At 41.7% G+C, this 22,910-nt stretch overlaps 2 protein-coding genes across 2 annotated transcripts; one reads left to right on the forward strand and one right to left on the reverse strand.

Moving 5' to 3' along the window:
- Positions 1 to 1,568: 1,568 nt before the first annotated feature.
- nudt3b (nudix (nucleoside diphosphate linked moiety X)-type motif 3b) lies at positions 1,569 to 10,804 on the forward strand. Its single transcript, XM_076096746.1, has 5 exons — positions 1,569 to 1,868; positions 3,253 to 3,363; positions 6,288 to 6,332; positions 6,419 to 6,503; positions 6,784 to 10,804. Exons 1-5 carry the CDS (start codon positions 1,770 to 1,772, stop codon positions 6,978 to 6,980), a joined length of 537 nt encoding a protein of 178 aa, XP_075952861.1. The 5' UTR covers positions 1,569 to 1,769; the 3' UTR covers positions 6,981 to 10,804.
- A 1,335-nt stretch (positions 10,805 to 12,139) lies between these two features.
- rps10 (ribosomal protein S10) lies at positions 12,140 to 15,720 on the reverse strand. The gene is made up of 6 exons (XM_076096747.1): positions 15,625 to 15,720; positions 15,013 to 15,162; positions 14,381 to 14,555; positions 12,682 to 12,759; positions 12,324 to 12,379; positions 12,140 to 12,225 (listed from the first exon to the last, which is right to left on the reverse strand). Exons 2-6 carry the CDS (start codon positions 15,160 to 15,162, stop codon positions 12,184 to 12,186), a joined length of 501 nt encoding a protein of 166 aa, XP_075952862.1. The 5' UTR covers positions 15,625 to 15,720; the 3' UTR covers positions 12,140 to 12,183.
- Positions 15,721 to 22,910: the final 7,190 nt, after the last annotated feature.

A 22,910-nucleotide genomic window follows, 5' to 3' on the forward strand; every position in this document is an offset into this window, starting at 1 on the left:
GCCAAGATTTCCAAAGCAACAAATAACAAATTTTATAATCTTTTTAATATTTGTGCTTGTGAGTGTGTGAAAGGGATATTGGAGAGACCACATTTCTTGGCAGCAGCTCCAGAAGTTCCCTCTATTTCTCTGCAGTTATTTCTACCACTAACTTAACAGTAATTTAAATACATATCACAAAAACATAATAAAAAAAACAATATTATTCTTTAAATTAAGCATTATTTGGAAAAAAAAGTGTGTTGCAGATGTGCAACTGAGTCAAGTGTGAGTAGTTGCACACTACAGGTATCTGATGAGATTAACTTCAAAAATATATGAAGGTTGAACAATACAAAATATAACCTTATATTCTCTAAATAAAGCAGTAATTTGAAAAAAGAGTGAAATATGCAACTGTGTAGAGATTGACCAGTTTAAATGTATTGTAGGAACACAGTTGAGGTGTCTACCCCTAACTTACAGGATTTGCTTCGTAAAATCATCATCTTGTCAACTTTGAAGAGGTAGATGTTTTCGAAATCCTTCATCCATTAGTAAATATTCTTCTCATAGTCGGAAATCATTAAAATTTCAAAGAGACAAGAAAATGACTTCAAAGAGACACAAGGAACCACTGCAAAACGAACAAATCACATGCAAGATCAAGTATGTCAGCAAAAACATGCAAGATTGGGCACAAATTTAAAAACCTGGCTACAGAGCTAATAAAAGCATTCAAGCAGCGATGCTAGTTTGTGGCTGTTTCATCTAACTAACAATTATATTGCTGATTGATAAATCAACTGGTTGTTTTGTCAATAAATCCATGTATTGTTACATCTATAAAATGTCAGAAAATATGCTCAATTGCAAGGTGCTCACATTGTTGTTTTACCCGACCAACATCAAAATCCACAGATATAGGAATCATATAGGAAAAAGTAAAACTTCCAATTATCACATTACAGAGGCAAGGGTTGGCTTGAAAATTACTTAAAGGACTATTGACTCAATAGTCACTTGCCTTGTTTATATTGTTATGGCTTTTATTGTTTCTGTTTTTACCATGTAAAGTGCATTTGAGTACCTTTTTAAAGCGCTATACAAATAAAATCTATTATTATTATGATTATTATCAAATGGTGGATTGCCTAATAGATTAACCTACAGTATGTTTCAGTTCAGTTATGTGACAAGGGTGAACTCAATGTGAGATGAACAGACCATTTTATTGCACGTTGTTGGATCAGTATTGAAGAACATATGCGGGCGCTGTCCATTACCTGCGGTGCTGAAAATGATTACTCAAACCAGTATTAATCAATCATGTTTAAATGTTAACGGTACACCACATTAATAGCGTTACATTATACTTCCTCGATTAAGGCTGTAGGCTACAATCTTACTTAATTATATCTGCTTCAAACAAGTGGCCATGAGAAGCTAGTTGGAGCCAAAAGTGCCAGTTTCCTTCACCGGCTCACTCCAGTCAGAGCGTGGTGTTGCGTTCTCCCCTCCTCTCCGTTGTTGCGATTCTTCAACGTCCGATGGGTAGTTTTCTTACGCTCCCCGAGCTATTGCAATTCCTATTACGTCGTGGGCGTAGCGGCTCCTTGTAATGGCGACCGTGCCGTAGATGTGCCCAGGTTTGTGAAAATGAAGCGAAGAAGAAGTTATTTCTTTTAAGTAAAACGCCGAGGTTCCCCGGAGGAGGACTTTGCGTCTACAACCATCATCTTTATAAGTGGTAAACTTAGCTGTACTTTTGAACTTTTGTGCTCTTTGAGATGATGAAGCTCAAGTCAAACCAAACCCGGACGTACGACGAGGATGGCTACAAGAAGCGGGCCGCCTGCCTGTGTTTCAGGAGCGAGACTGAGGAGGAGGTGAGTCCGGTGATGTCGCTGTCTAGCGGGCCAAGCTAGCATTAGCAGTGTGGCTACTCTGTCTGTGACTCGGTAACGTTGTATTTGTCAATACAGCTGTGGTTTTATGCCAGCTAGAAACGATGACTCACTCGTTTCTTAACCTCTTGTATTGTCTTCTGTCGTTGTGTATTAAACATTAGTTTTGAGTTTGCACTCACCAAAAAGGTTATGTAAGCCTTTAGCTGTGCATATACCAACCTCGGGGTTTTATACACAGCGTTACTTGGAGTCAACCTGTTAGCAGCACGCTAATGCTAACGCTAGCCTGCTAACTAGCCGTGTTGCTGCTGTGGGCAGCCGGCTCTCAGCCAGCGACCACAGCCCGGGCTGTGATGAGCGGTGACTTTATCATAAGGAGACGAGGTAGATATCATTTATCTTTCCAAAGTGACAAGTATGTATCTGCTCCCGTTACAGATGATTAAACGAGCTAAGTAACTGTTGGTGTTAACTGGGTTAGCGTTAATGCAACTGGTTTGATAGCCAAACATGGGACTGATGTAACTATTAGCTGTGCTAGCTTTAACCAGCAGACAACACTGGTCGCGAAGCCCGGTTGTCTTGCATCACTGCTTATTTTACGTTGTTGACTTTATGACATAAAACCCATAATAATAAGATTTTGGAACAGCCACCCTGCTTTATGACAAATCCGAAACCTGTTTAGTTGTGTACAAATGTCACCACGTAGTTACAATAACTGTTTATATGCCACTCGCTGCCATCGTGCGCTCTCCCACGAAAAATCAATCAAAGTAGTACTTTACAGGGTTATTTGAGATCAGAGGCGATTTTTTGGGAAGCTGATGTCAACAACACGCTCAAAGATGTCTTTGTAGTTGAAACATTATTACTAGGGAGGCAGACTGATCAGAGACTTAATTCCTCATTCCGGTAAAAGTAGAGGCCAGATCGTGAACATGGGCTGATTTACAGGAAACACATCAGTCTGACCTGCACATAGCTGGAAACCTTTACCAGAGACAGTGAGCTCCAGTGTTGACACCATGAACTCACCATACTACTGCAGATACAAAACAGCAAAGTTAGTGATTCATACATTAGCTATTGGGGGAAAAACAACAACATCCAGCTGGATAACTTGGCCCCAGTTCATTTCAGATAGCCTTGATAGTTTTCAGTGTCATTATTGACTGGTAGTTATTGTGTCGGATGTTGGTGTTTGCCTCTTCTTGTGAATACTATGAACACAGATCACTGAATAATCTTGCTCGAGCAGCAACACTTGTTTTAATGTGAACACAAACCATTTAACACGATTAACAAACAGCATGGAGTTAGGCTGTAATGCCTAACCAGGTTTGTATGGGACGCTTCGCAGGTGCTGTTGGTGAGCAGTAGTCGACATCCCGATAAGTGGATAGTTCCTGGAGGGGGAATGGAGCCCGAGGAGGAGCCCAACGTTGCTGCAGCTCGAGAAGTGTGTGAAGAGGTTGGTTCTTTAACTGTTTTTCATAGTTATAATATCTGAATTAAGCCTATATTGTGGCCCCCTTTTCGTTTTCTAATGCAGTCCCTATGTAGACTGTGCACTTTAATTGACCCATGTGTCTGAAACATGAATGTAAAAATATTCCTCTCTGAACTTGGTTCATAGCCAGGAATATTGTTCTGAGAGTAGATTTCCATTTGCAGCGTGGCAAATTAGTTTTGAGTTGAAGCTCATAAGATGTATTGTGTTTCATCTATTCAATCATGTCTGCATTTAACACTGGGCCTAATACCTCGCTGTCGAAACCCATTTTGTCCGTGCAGTCATCCTGTTTGCAGGGACAGAGAGACAGAGCCTAGCAACATGTAAGCTGCATCATAGCATCATGTTACAAAGCAGTGTTTGGGTGTCAAAGGAGGTCACACTGAGATTGAACACTGGCTGCCCAGCGGTTGCACTGCACCACTATCCAAACCCACAAATACAGCAAGCCAAGGAAAACAATCCGCTTTCATGCTTAGTTATTATTTTATCTATTTTCTACCACATGTACCTTGTTACAAAAGGCAGTTTGAAAGGCAAAATGTGTCTATTTGTGTGTGTGTGTGTGTGTATTTATGAGGATAGGTAGCAATTAGTAAACAGTCCTACAGCTCATTGGAAATCAATAATACTGCCTGTGCCTCTAACGTCCGCCCCTTGAATCAGGTATTGTCCTTTTGGTACCTCGTGTTCATCGCTTGGGCATTTTGACCAGAATGGCGACAGGGCGCTGAAGACACTGAATCTCACCCGGCTATGGGCTCTTGGCGTGTCACTGACCACACAAAGCATATTCTCTGTGTGTGATCGTCACACTGATGGATGCTGATACCACCCCTTATCCTGGCTCCTCGCTGTTTGCTAGTTTTTGACGGTTGCAGGACGCTGCGGCTTGCCAATACATTTTCCACAGGGGTCAAAAGCATTGTGGCATCACTACTGATGTTTGTCATAAAATGAGTGGTAAAAGGCCGCATTCTGACCCTTTGAGGTGACTTTCATGCATCGCCATGTCTTGTGGCTTCCTAAGCTTCTTATTGGTCTGTGGTGTAACAGGACATATCCTAATCCTGGCCGAGCTTATTCTGATGACCATATGAGTGATTGCTTTTGCTTATTGGTTTGAACTCTCGCCAGTCCGCAGCAGGTTAAACGATTACAGAGAGTTCGTTTGGTCTGTCTGACACGTTCACAACCTGGGCTTGTGCTCGATAGTCGTACACCAGGAAGACACAGGACTCAATGCTTTGCATCCGCTGTCCCAAGACGATGGCCAGTAGTCTTCAGTTACATGAAATGCTTGAGTTGGGAGACATTTTCCATCTCGAAACGTACAGGTTGACTTTTGGCCTATTGCTTAATCCCTGGCATGACTTCGGGGTTTCCAGTGGTGGGCCTGTTCTTTCACATATGATCTCGGAAGAGTCCAACTCTTGAGTCCACGGTGTCGTGAGTGCAGTCAACATGTATTTATAGACTGAAACTGGAACCTGAAGAAGAAGAAGAAGCGGCAAAGATGTCAGCAAGTGGCTTTGGCTCTGTATCTAAACCTGACCTGCTGACCACCTCTGGGAGTTGAGATCTAGCTTGGAGATTATTGTTTTTCCCATTGTTGTTATGTTTTAAAGGTAACAAGCAAGTCATCCACTGTCTAGGATAGGTTGTGACATTTGCATGGCTTGGGTGTGAAGGGACAGGAAGAGAAACGGTGAATCTGTTTGCTTGTGACCTTTATACTTGATCTTTATGGTACTCCAAACATCTTGTAGAGGAGCCATTAGTATGTGACAGTAAGTGATAGCGGAACAGAGGTGTTCACATGTGTTTTGCAGCTGTAGAAATAAGAGCCGCAACAATTGCTCGAATGGCAAAGTTTTTCTTGCAGCGGGGGAACAATGCCAAACCTCCTCATATGTGTCAATTAACGGATTGTCTCCGTTTTTACAATTGCAATCAAACATCTTGGGGGTTTTCACTGCTTGTTGGACAAAACGATACGTGTGGCTTGGGATCCAGGAGATAGTGATGAGCATTTATCACCGTTTAACGTTTTTGTAGACCAAAGGATTTATCTGTTAATATATTAATATAGCAGAAAATAACTATTTGCAAAGATATAGTGGAGTGACGTCGACCTGAGCAGAAAGTAGTTGTGTGTGTGTGTGTGTGTGTGTGTGTGTGTGTGTGTGTGTGTGTGTGTGTGTGTGTGTGTGTGTGTGTGTGTGTGTGTGTGTGTGTGTGTGTGTGTGTGTGTGTGTGTGTGTGTGTGTGTGTGTGTGTGTGTGTGTGTGTGTTGTTTTGTGTGTGTTCTCAGAGCTTCTCTGCTTTGCTGACATATCCGGGCCGGCCGCTCTTTCTTTCAGTGCTTCTTTAATCAAGAAAATAAGTGTCAGATTAAATTAATAATGAAAATAATCGTTCGTTGTCACGCTTGTATAGTTTATCTAATGGTTTTTAAAAAGCCTGATTTCCAACTAAGTTGTTGTGACTTCAGATGTCCGGTTCCAGAACGTAGACCGTCAGACTCGTTTGTATTATTTCCTGTTGGCTACATTGCACTGAAGTGTGAAATGAATGGAGGAGGAATCGGTACATATAAGACATGGCTTCCAATGAAGTCACTGATGTTTGAATGTTTGACTCGTGTGTTACTTGGAGGATTCCGGAACAACCCGGGAATTAGAAGGGGATAAAAACAGTCTTATGATGTAATGTAATCCACTGCAGCACAAACAATTTAGAAATGACACAGCAAGGTTACAGCATGCAACGTTGACTGCTGGGCTGTTAGATTACATTGTTACAGCCCCGAGTTGTCCAACTGTAACTGTATGCTGCGATATGTATTTACTCCATTTGAATAACTCTCCTCTCTTCTACAGGCTGGTGTGAAGGGCACTTTAGGTCGCTTAGTTGGAATTTTTGAGGTGAGGTTTGTTTTCAGTTGACTTTTTTTCTGTGTGTTTTTCAACCGTGACCATGACGCATGTTTTGTGAATGAAAATATTCACAGAACCAGGAGAGGAAACACAGAACCTACGTCTATGTCCTTATCGTAACAGAGTCGCTGGAGGACTGGGAGGACTCGGTCAACATTGGTAAAGCCTCGCATTTGTTTTCTTGTAAAAACAAAACTAGGGATCATACGGGGCAGTCACATGCTGTCTGTAGCTCTGTTGTTCTTTCCCAGGCTTTACTGATATTACAGTTCAGGGATTTTACTGTACGTTTGTGGGGGGGGATTATAACAGCAGCTTTGTTCCTGCCCTCCTGATTTTCATTTGAACGCTGTGTACAGTGCTGATAATTACTAATTGTTTGTTGTGTCTCACATGTCCTAACTTGTTCCAACAATGACGTCTTGTTGTGTCCCAACAGGGAGGCAAAGGGAATGGTTCAAAATAGACGATGCCATAAGAGTGTTGCAGTGTCACAAGCCCGTGCAGGCCACCTACTTCGAGGCTCTCCGGGAGAGTTGCCCGACCAGCAACGGAACGCCTCTGGTGGCCACGATAAGCGAGGACCTGTCCCCGACCTACAGCATCAATCAGAGCTCCGTCTCGGGTATCAGATAACTAAAATCCTAACTCTGACACCTCCGGGGAGCTTTCTTCACCACTTGCGCTCTTACTCGTGTCATTTCTCTCTCTCTCTCTCTCTCTCTCTCTCTCTCTCGCTCTCTCCCCCCCTCTGTTCTTTTCCTCTTCTCTTCTGTCTCAATAACATGGTTTGCCTTGCCAACTGCTTTGTGCCAGAACTGTGGCACAGACTTGATGACAAGTGTTGGGTGAATAGTCTGAAACACTTTGTAAATGTAAATGTAATTTTTGACCCCTTTTTATTTTTTTTGTTTTCTTTTTACTGACAACTGCATGAAATGTCCCGCCCCCCCTCCTCACTCTCTCCCCTTAACACGCCCTTAGCGTGGTGTTTATTGAATGCAAGAACTACTTTTTACTGTTGTAATGTAAAAGTGTATACTTAGTGCTTAAGCGGAAGGCTTTCTGGTGGTCTTTTTTTAAAGTCTCCATTTATTTCTTTCAGATATATTTTTTTGTGGTGAATGAATGTGCCCATTAGTGTACTCCCCCCCCCCCCCCCCCCCCCATTTTAATAAGGATAGCAAATGTTGTCTGTATCGGAATGAACAGAATTGTGGGAAGTGACTTGTCTTGCATGAGCACCGTCATGTTGTGTCTCACTCGCTCGGGTGACCTGACTGTGCAAACAGACTTGTTTGTGGTGAGGTCTCTTTGGATTCTCTTCATTTTGTTCCTTATCGTTGTTGTTGTTGACCTCTCTCTGATCAGAAGGATACGCCCGCCCCCCCCCCCCCCCCCTCCTCACTAGTTTTTTTTTCAAGTGTCAAGTGTGTTTCTCTCTTATTTGGGGAAGCTAGCCAAGCACTACAGGTTTCACTCTCCAGCAGAGCGTAACGAACACGGTAAAGAGAGTGAAGGAATGTCAACATACAATGTCAAATGAACCACCTTTTTTTTTGTTTTCTCCTCAGTGTCTTTACCTCCTTTTTAAATCCCTTTCCTTTGTTTAACTGCTCTCCTTTGACTGACTACAAAGTCTTCCTCCACATGCTGAGAGGACAGTAGATTTCAAATTCATGGACTTTTGAATTTCAGAATGCAGCACATATCACTTAAGTTATTAAGCCCCCATTTCCATGTTTTACTCCTCACATTCAGTTTGGTTAAAAAAAAGCAATTGTTTACACTGCTCGGAACGGCACAGGTGACTTTAGTGGGCACTCGTGGTCATCATTTCTTTTGTTATTATTTAATCTGCATCCCCGAAAACACTCAAAAACACCTGCTTGACATCGAAAGTAATCAAATCTATAATGCTGGTGCAGAACAAACAAGCCTTGTACAGTTTGAGACCTTGTTTTTAACATGTAAAATGCTTTTGGATACTAGTTTTTTGTTTTTGTTTTTATGTTGTTTTTTCTCTCTAACGTCTGGCAAAAGTCTCTTTAGCCGAGCTGCGTCACGGGGCCTCGATGTGGCGTCAGGCAGCTGGCTCAATACTGTGAAACTGGAGGCGCTGTAGATAGCATGTTAGAGGTTTTTATTGTACATTGTTTATTTCTGTATAGATCAAAGGGGAGAGTACAAATGACAAAAAGCACCTCTTACTCATCTGTGAGTCCGACATGTCATTTCAACTGAGGCTGGAAGAACGGGCTGCAGGCGTGGCGTTGGAGCTGTTGGGATAGAATACATCGATGTGAGGCCAAAGGACGAGGAGTGTGGTTGTTGGTGAGAGGGAGGAGCCTATTTATAATCGAATATTCTCAAAGTTCAGATTTTTTTTTTTTTTTGACAAAAAAAACAACCTTGTAACAGTTAAGGATTACTGTTCTTTGACTCAGCGAGTTTCCAAACCACTAATTAGTAGAAGTAAAGCAGCTGTTTCACTGTTCAGTCAGTGTTTCCCACAGAGGGTTTCTTTCATTGTTCTTTCACATGATACTCTGCTTTTCTGTCCATATTTAAATCTACCGCAGCAAACATGAGTCAGTCATTTAAGTCTACATGGCAGAAACTGTTGCTTAGTTACACATCCGCCATTTAAAGAGCAACGCTGGCTTTCATTTTGTTGCGTTTGTGTCCATCTGATAAACGTTAGTCCAATATTCAATCCTCTTTTATCTCAGTTTTGGTCTCTACTAATTCCTGAGGTAAATACCAGGCTTCCTAACAACTGTTTTTAGCAGTTGGTGAACTAAAACATCAAAGTGGTGGGCCATAAAATAAAAACAATGAGCTGAAAGATGCTATTAGCCCTGTCGAGCCTGGAACTACTGTCAGTTGATAATACTCTGCAGGTTCATGACTTCAAGTAACAAACAGAAGTCATGTGATCCACTGTTTGTATAGAAACATTGATGATAGCAGCTTTAAAGATGGAGTGTGATTTATGGATAGTAAACGTTGAGTCCTTTTTAATACAGATACGTCAGTGATTACTTTGCCAGCTCTCAAAAACAACGGCTCTCTTAGGTTTTGATTGTGCGCCTACCGCTAAGACTCATGGGAGCTGTATTTTTTATTTTTGAATGCCAACAAAATAAGTAAAATTGTTCTTGGTTAAAATGATGGGATGCACATTTATTAAGTATTGGCAGAAAACTATAGGATCATTATTCAGTTGTCCAGAAGCCTTCATGGGAAACGACACTGAGAAGTGAAATCTGGGGGATCAAAGGCGGCCCTTTCTCCCAGCAAATCAGGCTTCAGACGGACTCCTTTATTATCCCTCCATGACGAACTCCCTGAACGAAAGTGTATGTGGAAGGAGTCTAAAGTCTCCTTTACAACAGGTTGAGACTTTGATTTTATTGCTGTGTACCAGAAAGGCGCGGTGGCCAAAGTCTGGCTTTACGACGCACCACCCGGCACTTCAAAAGAGAGCTCGTGTTGACGAGACCCTTTTTCCAAGTCTTCATTGAAATGTGCAATCGGACACCAAGGGCTTGAATCTGTATATGGCTTTAAAAAGACAAATGTAAAAGTGAGTAATTGGCGATGATTTCATTCCCTCTCGGTGGTTGGACGCGCGTGACAGGTACTGTCAAAATGAATGTGAGGAGGATGTCCACAAGTAACAGCCAGGGACTTCATTATTAATGACCACTTGTTCTTGATCCATATGATTTCTTTTGTCCGTTCTTTAATCTGTTGTGTCTTGTATATAGCTAACACAGCACCCTTACAGCCAGAGGACGCACATTGGACAATAAGGATTAGTGTCTTTTTTTTTTTTTTTTTTCTAACTCACAATACAAGCACTTCCTGTCATATGTACAGTGATCTGGGCTGGAGTTCAGGAGTGGATTTATGAAGTACATGTGTCCATATAAGCACGTTGGAGTCCCTGCAGATTTCTAGACCATTTGGCTCTTTTGTATGACATTGAAAAACAAAAGAGGATGAATTATTCAGAGAACAATTAGAGCTTCAGATAAAGTCACTTCCTTTTTCATTTACCAAAGGTGATGGTATACATATGTACTGCCCCATCTTGTGGCCAAAACAAAAAAAATATATATATACTGTATATTAAAAGCACATCACTTTGCTGCTGAGGATTGTAATATTCAGTTTCCTTTAGCGTGATGGTCAGTGGCCATTTTAATAACTGAATAAACGGTTAAAAGTTCTCCCCGGATACTAGTAATTGAATAACAAACTAAACGCGTGCACCTGACCTCAGCCTTGAAGTTGCGGACTCGTAATTTTGTTCTCCAAGGTATATGTGTCACTGGATTTTTCTCTCTTTTCCCTTCTTTTGTCATTTGGGACTGTGGAATAAAACCAGTGCGAGAAGACTGAAGATTGTAATATAAATGTGCCAACAAATAAACACCAGTATTTCACATTCAGGGCGGCCTCATTGATTTTGTGATCCTTTTTTTGCATTTAGTAAACAGTAAATCAAGTCGCTGTGGCTAGAGTCCAAATCAACACTCCATGATGGAAAAGTGGACACAAAGTAAAAACTAAATTAGGTTAACGCTCAGTGTGCACCCTATATTGATATTTTTTCTTGCAGGCTGTCGATGTACTGTACACTGCTCTTCCACAATACAACCAACAAAGCAAAAGGAAGAGCTGCTCACAGCTGGAGAAGCTGAACATGCATGTGGATGGTGGTGAAACAATGACAGAAAACAAACATTTAATTGTTTGGATAAGTTTCTCTGAAGTCTGGCAGTTTAATGCTTAAGTTGTGGTTTGATATTTGGCACATTTAATTTCATGTTATAAAACAGTTGAGTGTTTGTTTTTTTTACACTAAATGCATAAACAATACTATTAGTATACAGTACGTAGTGTATTGCATTGCGGGATAGTACTGTACAATTCGACAGCACACTACCCACTCTGAACCTGTTCAGTTAGTGCGTGTATTGAAGTGGCTCACAGCTTGTGGGTGTTATTTCACATTAAGAGTTGAACAATTGCATGTGCCATTTCCTGTGTGGAACAAATGTTTAGCCCTGAAGCAGAAGCTGTTTCTTGTACTTAAGAAACAGACTTTACAATATTCAATATGCAATATGGACACCAGTTTCCTATTTAGATGTCAGCATAAAACAGCTTCACTTTGAAAGTTTAAAGACTCCCACACAGATGTTTTTACTTCTGCTGCTTGGTAAAACTTGTCTGTTTGGGCAGAGCTATGCTAGAATCATGTCGTCAAATAAATAACTATAAATGGTGCAAACACCTGACGGGGCATACCAGGGATGTACAGGGTGTCCTCAAACCTATCCTGACGGGACTAACGTCACAGATGAAAACAGTTGGGCTCATTGGATATGAGAGTCTCAGCTTTCCAGTCACACAATCAATGCAAGTCCAAAAATCTAGTGACTCTAGTATGCAGAAACATTCACTGCATTCTTTACAATAGACGAGAATGTTTTTTTTACTGCATGCAAAAGAATGTTTTTTCACAAAAACTGCACATGATTCTGTGCATGCATGTAGTGAGCAACGAAAAACCAGAGTCAAATTCCTTGTATGCGTAAGCGTACATGGCCAATAAAGCTGATTCTGAATAGGGATGTCTGTGAAGGGGAGACTGGTGGTACCCAGAGAACCTATTTTAGACAGATACCTTGAGGTGAGGGGTCACTCCTCCAGCCTTAAAGACTAATGTGGACTGGGATCCACTCAGGGTTTTGATACACAACAAAACTGGGACAGACGAGTTGTATTTTCATTTTCTTTATTGTACAGAAAGAGATGGTGAAATCTACTGAGGCTGCTGTCCTCTGCCGCGTCCGAAGCCACCTCTCTGCAACAGGAAATGTTTGTCAATACATCGCTCAACTAAACAGTCAGGTTTCATGACTGAAGGAAGATTCACTGGGAAAATATGGCAGCAGTACTTACGAACTGGAATTCTGTGGCAGCTCCAGCACCGGCCTCTGCTTTCTTGTCAGCACCAGCTGATGGAGGATTTACAAATGAACAAGTCAGTCAACATCTTTGTGTCAACAAACACATTAACCCCCAGAAACAAGCTAAACAAAAGGTTCTTAAACACACACAATGGTAAATGTATTTTTAAGAAAGCATTCTCCGCTACATTACATTAAAGATACTCAAATTAAATAACTCTTTTTCCATTGTTGTGAAACTTTGCTAATAAGAACTAATTCAAGGTAGATGGACCATTTCTACCTGCCTCTCAGACGTATCGCTGCTCATTTCAACAGCGGTTGACTAACATTGTGAGAAGTATACTTACGGGGTGCAGCAGAGCGCCTGTATGTATCTCTGTCAGCCTCCCCACGGTTAAGGCGGGCGGGCCTCTCTCCTTCCATTCCTGCAGAAATAAACAAGAATTCAGGTTTACTTTGTGTAATTTAAAGTGAGTTGTTCAGCGAGTCAAAACGTTTCACTAAATACACAGGTGCTATGACAGAACAGTATTGTATATAAATGTGGTTCAGTGTCATGAGCAGATTATTTATGACCAATTTAAAGACGCTGGTTTGCTTAAGGGGGAGGGAAACATTATCCCAGAATGCACCACTGTGTCCGACAGCAACATTTTATTCTACACCTAAACTCTAAAGAGAGAGACAAACGCTATGTTGGTGGCAGATATATTATTAGGAGATAAGAAAATGTAATTATTGTGCCAACAACGCTAAAACGCACCAACAAAAGGGCAGACAGCAGAGACAACATGAGTCAGCGAGGACAACGATCGTCATAAGTGAAACAAAGTCTGCCAGGAGTGAGTACCAGCGACTTATCAGACAACAACAAACAACCTCTCTGTCCCATCTAAACCCACACCAGATATGTTCACACAGACTCTACAAAGAGATGCTAATTGTAGCTGATGGTTGAGCCGGATTAACTATGTATCTGAAAATGTGTTGAATTCTTGTCAACTTTGCAGCTGAGACCACCTCTCTCTTTAAGCAGCAAGTCCCTTCACAGCAGAATATTTGTATAAATATATATATATTTAAAAGTGTATTGTTGTATGGTAAAAATAAACTAAAATCTGATAATTCTACATTTATTTTCCTCTTCATATGGATTTATTATATTGTTGAATATTGTATTGGCCTCTGTAAATACGTAAATATATCACCCTCAAATTATCAAAAGCACATTTCTGGCCATCTATTTTAGGATATTAAGGCTACAGTTGGTAACTTGATTCAAAATCAATATTCAACGTTTTGACTCATATTTGATCAGCACTGCCTGGTTTGACCAGAGCTGTGATTGACAGCTGCGTTAGAGACTCTGCGGCTGTGATTGGCTGTTTTTCTTCAGTGTGGTGGAATGAAGCTTTTGAACTAACAGGAGGCAGAGGAAACTGATTTTTCCACAGATTATCTTCCTCATGTACTACAGCACAATATAGTGACAGTTTGAGCAAATATGGCAAGATATTTATGTTAAAATGACCAACTAACTTAAAGCATCAGTTGTTCTCAATAAGGTGTCGGACCTGGCATGACAACGTTTGTTTTAAATCTAAGATTCAGCACTAATCAACAACAGACATATGTTCGGCTAAAGGAAGGATTATCTGGCTTGTGATTGCCTACACAAGTCTCAGCCTTTCCTTCTAAATTAGCAGAAAATCTAATTGAGACTTGATTGCATTTTCCAATTCTATAAAATGAAATAACAGTTGCAGGTCATCTCAGGCTAATGCGCAGCTGGAAACAATCGACTCAGAGTTGCTGAACTCAACACTGAGCTCTGGCTGCAGCCCTTTGACTCCATCAGGCTAATCTCAACGGAATGCCTCCACTCAGCAGGTTTACATTAACAGCTAATGACTCGTGGTTTTTGTTAGTAAGATTAATTTAAAAAGGAACATCAGAAGTTATCACGAGTTCACTGCAGACTATGACTGTTTTTTGACAAACATTATATTCCAACAGAAGTAAGCAGCATTCAACCAGTGAGCTTACCCTTGGGCCTGGGCCTTGCGGTCTCAGGGCGGGTCTGGCGGCGCAGGGTGGCGGGCACGATCTCAGGGGGAAGGTGGAGGAAGTCTCTCAGGTACTGGATGCCTTCATTGGTGAGGTACCAGTAAAAGTGACGCCAGGCAAACTGCTCCTTGACATACCCACAGGACTTCAAGGACTGGAGGGAAACACAAACATGTCGTTTTCACACTGGATAGAGTACTACCAACTCATGACTGTAAGCAATACATAGACTTATCCTTCTCCGCCATGTAAATCGTGTTTAACAAATAGTGGCCCCATTGAGTGTTATTGAAATAATGTCATCAGGAACATTAACAGTTTCTTTACTAGCATGATTCTCATTAGGATTTACTTTTGCAGGTGAAAAATACAAGTTCAACTTCCCACCCCCCAAATGTCCCTCATTTTAGGAACAGACTACTTTAAGAAGAAAAGAGCATAATTCAGCAAAGTACTAAAACCTACACTGATCACTTAATGTCAGTACTACTCTGTTCTTTGCTCTGAGGGACACAACAGGTCACTGCTCATGTGTACAGCTTGGGTCAGGCTATATCCACATGAAAACATTAAAATGTTCAGTGTTTAACCGCCATCACCCAGACTCTCACCTGCATCGCTTTCATCACATGAAGATTGGGCACATTTTTGTCAGCGAGCTCCGGATGCTTGGGCAAGTGGACATCTTTCTTGGCCACCATGACGCCCTCCTTGAAGAGGAGCTCATAGATAGCAATGCGATTCTTCTTGGGCATCAGCATCTGTGTTAAGTGAGATATTCATCCATTAAATTCCACAAGTACACGTTACAGACAGCCTACAGTAGCTTCCACTGTGATAGCATGTTAGCAGGGTAGCATGTTAGTCAACTTAGCAACATGTACTGATACAAATCGATGCAGGCGAAAGCCTACAAACTAACGCTTTACTAAATAAATACAGTAGGTTTGTTTGACGTGTTAACACCTCTAGTCAAACACTTTAATATACTTGAGCGTTGACTAAGGTGGCCCGCGTTAACAGAGAAAAATGGCAGCCATTCGTGAACATTGTCACTTCCCCACTTTTGAGTCTAATATCCACGATTGTTAATCGTTTAAGGCTGAAATACGTCGAAGGAATCTGTTGTGACATTAACAGCTATCGAACATCAAGCATTATTGTTTTATAGAACATGAGATGTTTAAGATATATTTAGATTACTACGCCGGGTCTGTCTTTACCTTTCCACTTGTAACGGGACCGGAGCCGGAAGGAACGACCTTCGTTGCTCAGGAAGGTTTATCCTCGCTACCCGGGCCTGCTGGAGATTGTTGCCCCCTGCTGGTGCGGAGGGGCAGAGCAGCCTGGTGAATATACTGTATAGTACGACAGTAATAGTGTACCAAATACTGTATTTATTGTGCTTTGCATAAAACAATGTTTTACGTTATTAGTTGTTTTTTTAAACAAAACTTTTTTCGAAATAATGTCTTCAGGCCATGTTAATTTTTCATCCAAGGCTCTGGTGAATTTCATCAAAATAAAAGCATACAGCATATTTTATTTAATTAATATTAGAACACTATTTCATTTCCAATGTGCCTTATTTATATTTTTCATTATTAATAATAAGAATGATGATAATAATAATAATATTATTATTATTATAATGTATAATATGTAAAATAATCGTTTTCAAAACTGGATGAAATCTGGAATAAATGTAGTGTGAAATGTAACTACTGTACATTTATTTAGGCACTGCACATATGTACTTTGTACTTAATTTAAGTATAACTATTTCCGTTTCATGCTACATAACACTTTTACTCCAGTACCATTAAGACGCTAACATTGCACCTTTTACTCCACTACATTCATTTGACACCTTAAGTTATTAGTTACTTTACAGATTAAGATTTTATATACAAAACATATAAACATTAATACCATGATATATAATAATGTAACACTTACAGGGCCTGCAAATTGAGTAGGCCTATTTTTAGCTAATAATACAGCCTACTTAAGTAACATTTTCAAAGAAATTTCAATACCTTTACTTAAGATTGAGTATTGCTATTTTTATTTAAGTAAAGGATCTGAAAACATCTGAAAATAAACAATTACCAATACATTTTGTGAGAAACTTGATTTAAAATGAATTCATACTACTTCTCTTGTTTCGTGATAAGCACAGCTTCACTTGCTATACTCCAGTTATGATTCCCTCCATCCAAATGATGGAGCTGTTTGTTTGTGTAAGCCTTTTTTATTGCAGGTTGATGGTTTGATGATCAGAAATTAGATGAGATGATTTCCTCATAACAAACATTTTCACTCTGCTTGTTGAATGCAAAATCATTCGATGAGAAGTAGGCCTGCGACTTAATCATTACTGTTGATTCCTCACAGTCAGTATCATCACTGTGACCGATGCACTGTTTCCCAAAACGTACTTAATATGTAGACAACGCTTGTCACAGTGAGTTACAATCCTAAAAAAGTTATTCATAAGGTTCTAAGGCTTATCACTTTGAAGCTGCTTGGTGAAACTTTTGATGCCACAAAACATGCACAGAAACACTGTCGTGTGTGTTTGTCAAAAAGTCCACTGGAGCACTGGGATTCAGTTACTTGTGGACTTGTAAGGTGTGTGCCACACAATCAGAAGGGAGCATTTGTTTCTTGGAGAAAACATACTCAATCCAGCATCCTATTGAAACGTGTTTCTTTTAACCGTTTTAGGGAAATCAGGACAAGGGTCACAGCGTTTTGTGGGAAAAGTCATTCCTGCCTGTAAACCAAGACTGTAATACCCTCATAACAGGAAACATTACCAGGGAGGGTTACCAGCACTGACTATTTCACATGGCCTTAGTTAGCCGCCCTACTGAAACGTAGGGCGGCTAACTAAGGCTAGCATCATTAGCTAAACGAGGCTATTCGCGCGCTAGCGGTTTAGCGCCATTGTAACGTCAGTAACCTGGCCTGATAATTGTATTGTTCCCATTAGGGCTGCAACAACGAATCGATGAAACCGATAAAAATCGATTATTAAAATAGTTTTCATTATCGATTATCGAATTTCATTATTGATTCGTTGTGTCGCGCGATTATTACGTCACTCAATAAGTCCCGGAGATGTTTGAGAAAAAAAAAGGGGAAAAAAGAGCGGAGCACAGCACAGGTTGTTGTGAAGTGGAGCTTCTAATGACGACCAAGACACGTCTGGTTTTGAACGGAACACTTTACTTTTGAACGGAACACTTTACTTCCTGAAAACTGCAGTATAACAACTGTTACAGTGAACAACCTATATGTCTTGCACCCGACATATAGGTTTTCACTTATCATTATCATTGTTGTCGTGAATAAGCACGTATCATGCTACTTCCTGTCACTTCACAGTAAAATCACTTCCGTTTTCATGCTCTTCACAATAAAAGTAAACATGCAATCAAACAATTTACAACAGAGGAAAGACCATCGGAGAGACCCGTAACGTTGTTCTGAAACATGGCGGAGGCAGAGAAATCAGTACGACCTAAGTCGTCCAAGGTGTGGGAGCATTTCACACTTAATAAATTGAAAAAGTGTGTTCATTGCAAGATTCCAAAAGCGATATGATATGGCACGGGAGCACCACGGTGATGATTCAGTTTGTGAGTGTATTGTAGAGAACAAGTTCTGACGTTCAAACAAATCCTGTTAAGTTTTCTGATTTGTATTTTTCTTTATTTTTTATAAATTATTTATTGTTCTGACAGCTCAGGTCCCTTTAAACAAAAATATACATATTTTTGTGCACGTGTATGTTTTTTGTGTTAGTCCATTTGTTTTTTTATGTTTTTTAATTATTACTTTAACAGCTCAGGGATGTTCAAGGAGCAACCTGTTTGTGCACTTTCTGAAGATCAGTTCTGTTTTTGAATAAAGGGTTGGAAATTAATGCTTTTTTGTTTTCTGTTTTTTTTATCCGATTCATCGATTAATCGCCCGATTAATCGGTTATTAAAATAATCGTTAGTTGCAGCCCTAGTTCCCATGTAAGGTTATATACAGATAAATTGTGTGTCCTGTGACAGATATAAGCAGTAGTTTGTTGGGCTGTATATTTCAGGTTGTGTGTTCACAATTCATGTAATTATTGTTTAAGATAAGCGAGCTAGACCAGCACAATAAATTAATCTGGAAAACTGAATGGACATCATCATCATCATTCAGTGTGTAACATTTGCACCAAACCAAAGATAAGAGTTGATAAAAATGTACTGAATTGTTATTTATTTAAATATTGGTATCCAATACCGGATCTGCATGTCGTCACCGATAGCTGATTCAGCTATTTGAGTCAGTTTTGGACTGATATCAGAAATATGTTTCGGTATCGATGCATCTGAATAAATAAATAATATTAACGACAAGTAATACTATACAAGCGTTGGCGCTCTGTGCAGCAGCGTGATGGGTGTGATGGGTGTGGGGTGGGGGGTGAGGGGTGAGGGGCATGGGGGTAAGGGGTGTTGGGTGGGGGGTGTGGGGTGAGAGGCGTGGGGTGGGGGGGTGATGGGCGTGGGGGTAAGGGGCGTGGGGTGGGGGGGATGGGGGTGAGGGGCGTGGGGTGGGGGGTGGGGGGCGTAGAAGTACCCGTGCAGTAAATAACCCGGTCTGGCTCCGGGAGGGTGCCCCGGTTTCCCTGGTCCGGGCGAGGTGGCTGAAGTCTGTGGGCTGCTATTCATAATTGTTGAACCGCTCTTAGTCTGGACTCTCCCCTGAGACCTGTTTGCCTTGGGAGACCCTACCAGGGTCCCCGGACAACATAGCTCCCAGGATCACTGAGCCACTCAAACTCCTCCACCACGTTAAGGTGGCGATTCGCGGAGGAGGGGTGTGTGTGTGTGTGTGGGGGGGGGGGGAGTAAATGTGTCTGTGTCTGTGTGTGTCTGTGTCTGTGTCTGTGTCTGTGTCTGTGTGTGTGTCTGTGTGTGTGTGTGTGTGTGTCTGTGTGTGTGTCTGTGAGGGGGGTGAGGGGGGTAGGGGGTGAGTGTGTGTGTGTGTCTGTGTCTGTGTGTGTGAGGGGTGTGGGGGGGCATGGGGGTGAGGGGCGTGGGGTTATTTACTGCACTATACAATTACTTGTAAGTGAGTTTGGCAAACAGTTAATATACAAACAGTGGTTCTTAACCCTGGCTCCAGATCCTTTATCCGGTCAAGGATCTGGAGCCCCTAACCCTAACCGCTCTTTGTCAAACTCACTTACAAGTAATTAGTGGATGAAAAATTATTCAGATCCTTCACTGCAGTAAAAGTACTAAAACCATACTGATGAAACAATTCACAACTCCTGCATTCAAAACCTTAGTCAAGTATGTTATAATCAGCAAGGCGTACTTAAAGTACCAAAAGTAGAAGTACCCGTGCAGTAAAATGTACCCCGTCAGTCTTTTACTATTATATCTGATGTTTTAGGATATATATTGCTGCATTAACGTGTATGCTGCATGTTTTTCAACCCCGGCATTAGAAGAGTTTGAACCATTTTTTCTTCTTCTTCTGCATGTTGGTGATCTGGCTCTGAAGATCTTCTTCGGTGGCCTGAAGGAGGTACTTCTCCTGCTGCCAAAGAAGACGCTCGGTTTCGAACAGATCTTCTGTCTTTTTCTGGGCTGCTTCGATCCTGTTTGTCTCCGCTCTCTGCTCCTCCAGCTGGGTTTGGGACGCCCGGTTTCTTTTGAACATCTGCGTAGTTTCCTCCTCCAATGTTTGAAGAGTAGCTAGGTTCTTCAGCTGGGCATGATCGAGGTCCCTGCAGGTTTTTTCCAGGTGTGCATTGCAGGATGCCAGTTCCAGACAATTGAGATGCTCAGCTTCTAACTGATCTTCAGTCTTTTTCAGAACTGCCAAGATCTTGCTGGTCTCTGCTCTCTGTTCTTCCATCTGGCCTTTATGGGCTTCCTGGAATCTCTGCAGCGTCTGTTGTCTATTCTTCAGCTCATTCTCAGCCTTGATAAAAGCTGCCTTGAGCTTACTGTTGACTATCTGTTCATGAATTGTAGTCCGACAGCGCTTCTTCAAAGTTTTCAACTCAGCCTTGGTGGTAGTTTGAACGTGACGCTCAGTCTCCAGCAGGTCCTGTGTTTCATTCAGAGCTGCTTTGATCCTGTTTGTCTCCGCTCTCTGCTCCTCCAGCTGGGCTTGGGACGCCTGGTCTGTTTTGACCATCTGCGTAGCTTCCTCCTCCAATGTTTGAAGAGTAGCTATGTTCTTCAGCTGGGCATGATCGAGGTCCCTGCAGGTTTTTTCCAGGTGTGCCGTGAGGGATGACTGTTCCTGGAAACGGAGACGCTCAGTCTCCAGCAGGTCCTGTGTTTCTTTCAGAGCTGCTGCGATCCTGTTTGTCTCCGCTCTCTGTTCATCCAGCTGGCCTTTATGGTCTGCCTGGAATCTCTGCAGCGTCTGCTTAGCCTCCCTCTCCATTCGTCTAAAATCAGCTGTGATCTTCACCTGTGTCTGATAAAGTTCAGAGGCTTTTTTATTCTGGTTTACGAAGGAAGACTTCTCCTTTTGCCACAGTAGATGTCTATTCTTCAGCTCATTCTCAGCCTTGATAAAAGCTGCCTTGAGCTTACTGTTCTCATCTAACTGTTGATTAATTGTCATCCGACAGCGGGTCTTAAATACCTCCATCTCCTCCTCGGTGGTAGTTTTAGGCTGAACTTGACGCTCAGTCTCCAGCAGGTCCTGTGTTTTTTTCAGAGCTGCTGCGATCCTGTTTGTCTCCGCTCTCTGTTCGTCCATCTGGGCTTGATAGGAAGACTTCTCCTCTTGCCATTGTAGATGACCATTTTTCAGCTCCTGCTTGGCCTTGTCAAGATCCTCCTTGAGCTTACTGCTGACATCTAACTGTTCATCAACTGTAGCCTGACAGAGGTTCTTGAATACCTCCATCTCCTCCTCGGTGGTAGTTTTAGGCTGAACGTGATGCTCAGTCTCCAGCAGGTCCTGTGTTTCTTTCAGAGCTGCTGCGATCCTGTTTGTCTCCGCTCTCTGTTCGTCCATCTGGGCTTGATAGAAAGCCTGGGCTTTTGCCAGATTCTGCTTTGCTGCTTCTTGCTCATGTGCTCGATAGGAAGCGATGATATGCATCTGGGAGTGAACGTATTCACTGTCTTTTAGCTGGCGTGCTGTGGCGTTAAAACGTTCCTGTTGCCACTGGAGATGAACGTTCTCCAGCTCCCGCTTGGCCTTGTCAAGATCCTCCTTGAGCTTACTGCTGACATCTAACTGTTCATCAACTGTAGCCTGACAGAGGTTCTTGAATACCTCCATCTCCTCCTCGGTGGTAGTTTTAGGCTGAACGTGACGCTCAGTCTCCAGCAGGTCCTGTGTTTCTTTCAGAGCTGCTGCGATCCTGTTCGTCTCCGCTCTCTGTTCGTCCATCTGGGCTTTATTGAAAGCCTGGGCCTTTTCCAGTGTCTGTTTTACTGCTTCCTTCTCTTGTGCTCGAATGGAAGCAATGACCTGCACCTGGGAGTAAAAGTGGTCACAGTCTTTTTGCTGGCGTGCCTTGAGAGAAGACTTCTCCTCTTGCCATTGTAGATGACCATTTTTCAGCTCCTGCTTGGCGTTATCAAGGTCCGCCTTGAGCTTACTGCTGACATCTAACTGTTTATCAACTGTAGCCTGACAGAGGTTCTTGAATACCTCCATCTCCTCCTCGGTGGTAGTTTTAGGCTGAACGTGACGCTCAGTCTCCAGCAGGTCCTGTGTTTCTTTCAGAGCTGCTACGATCCTGTTTGTCTCCGCTCTCTGTTCGTCCATCTGGGCTTGATAGGAAGACTTCTCCTCTTGCCATTGTAGATGAACATTTTTCAGCTCCTGCTTGGCGTTATCAAGATCCGCCTTGAGCTTACTGCTGACATCTAACTGTTTATCAACTGTAGCCTGACAGAAGATGTTAGATATCTCCATCTCCTCCTCGTTCTTTTCGTGGACAACATCTAGAAAATGTTGAAGACGGTCTTCATCAATTTCTAGGAGGACTCTGTTCTTAATTTTTGTTTGGGTGAGCCTCGCCTCGCTGTCCAACAGTTCACATCTTACTTGTTCCTCCAGGGAACTGAGGTAAAAATTAGTTGCAACCTCTTTTACTTCCATCTTTGAACCAACTTGGTGTCTGGTGTGAAATACTGTACGTGAGTTTTCCATTGCAATTGTCAAATGTGTATCTTAACCAATCTGATGTGTGCTCTGAATGTGTGAGGGAATGTACAGGGATATATAGGTTTAACATCAAAGCCAAAGCAATCCGTGATGTCATCAGGAAAATCTTGAATTTATCAATGTAATGATTTCTGATGATCCTTAAAATATGGCAAAGAAATGAAACTATATGTAACCATATATACATATATATATATACATATATATATAAAATAAAAAATATAAATCCTCTTAAAATACTGATATAAATGATTGTGTAATGTTTTATGTAGTGGGGCAGATAGTAGATTAATCGTGCAAA

Source organism: Anarhichas minor, unplaced genomic scaffold, assembly GCF_050575085.1.
Source record: "Anarhichas minor isolate MPS153535 unplaced genomic scaffold, ASM5057508v1 ptg000023l, whole genome shotgun sequence".
Classification (NCBI taxonomy): domain Eukaryota; kingdom Metazoa; phylum Chordata; class Actinopteri; order Perciformes; family Anarhichadidae; genus Anarhichas; species Anarhichas minor.

What these genes read in the sequence shown, in the direction of transcription:
- nudt3b (XM_076096746.1), top strand. Translation starts at nt 1,770, where the DNA reads ATGATGAAGCTCAAGTCAAACCAAACCCGGACGTACGACGAGGATGGC. An exon ending in GCTTAGTTGGAATTTTTGAG is followed by an intron (nt 6,333 to 6,418) that starts GTGAGGTTTGTT and finishes AAATATTCACAG; the next exon opens with AACCAGGAGAGGAAACACAG. An exon ending in GGAGGACTCGGTCAACATTG is followed by an intron (nt 6,504 to 6,783) that starts GTAAAGCCTCGC and finishes GTGTCCCAACAG; the next exon opens with GGAGGCAAAGGGAATGGTTC.
- rps10 (XM_076096747.1), bottom strand. Translation starts at nt 15,162, where the DNA reads ATGCTGATGCCCAAGAAGAATCGCATTGCTATCTATGAGCTCCTCTTC. An exon ending in CGCAAGGCCCAGGCCCAAGG is followed by an intron (nt 12,760 to 14,380) that starts GTAAGCTCACTG and finishes TTATTTCTGCAG; the next exon opens with GAATGGAAGGAGAGAGGCCC. An exon ending in CAGGCGCTCTGCTGCACCCC is followed by an intron (nt 12,380 to 12,681) that starts GTAAGTATACTT and finishes ATCCTCCATCAG; the next exon opens with CTGGTGCTGACAAGAAAGCA.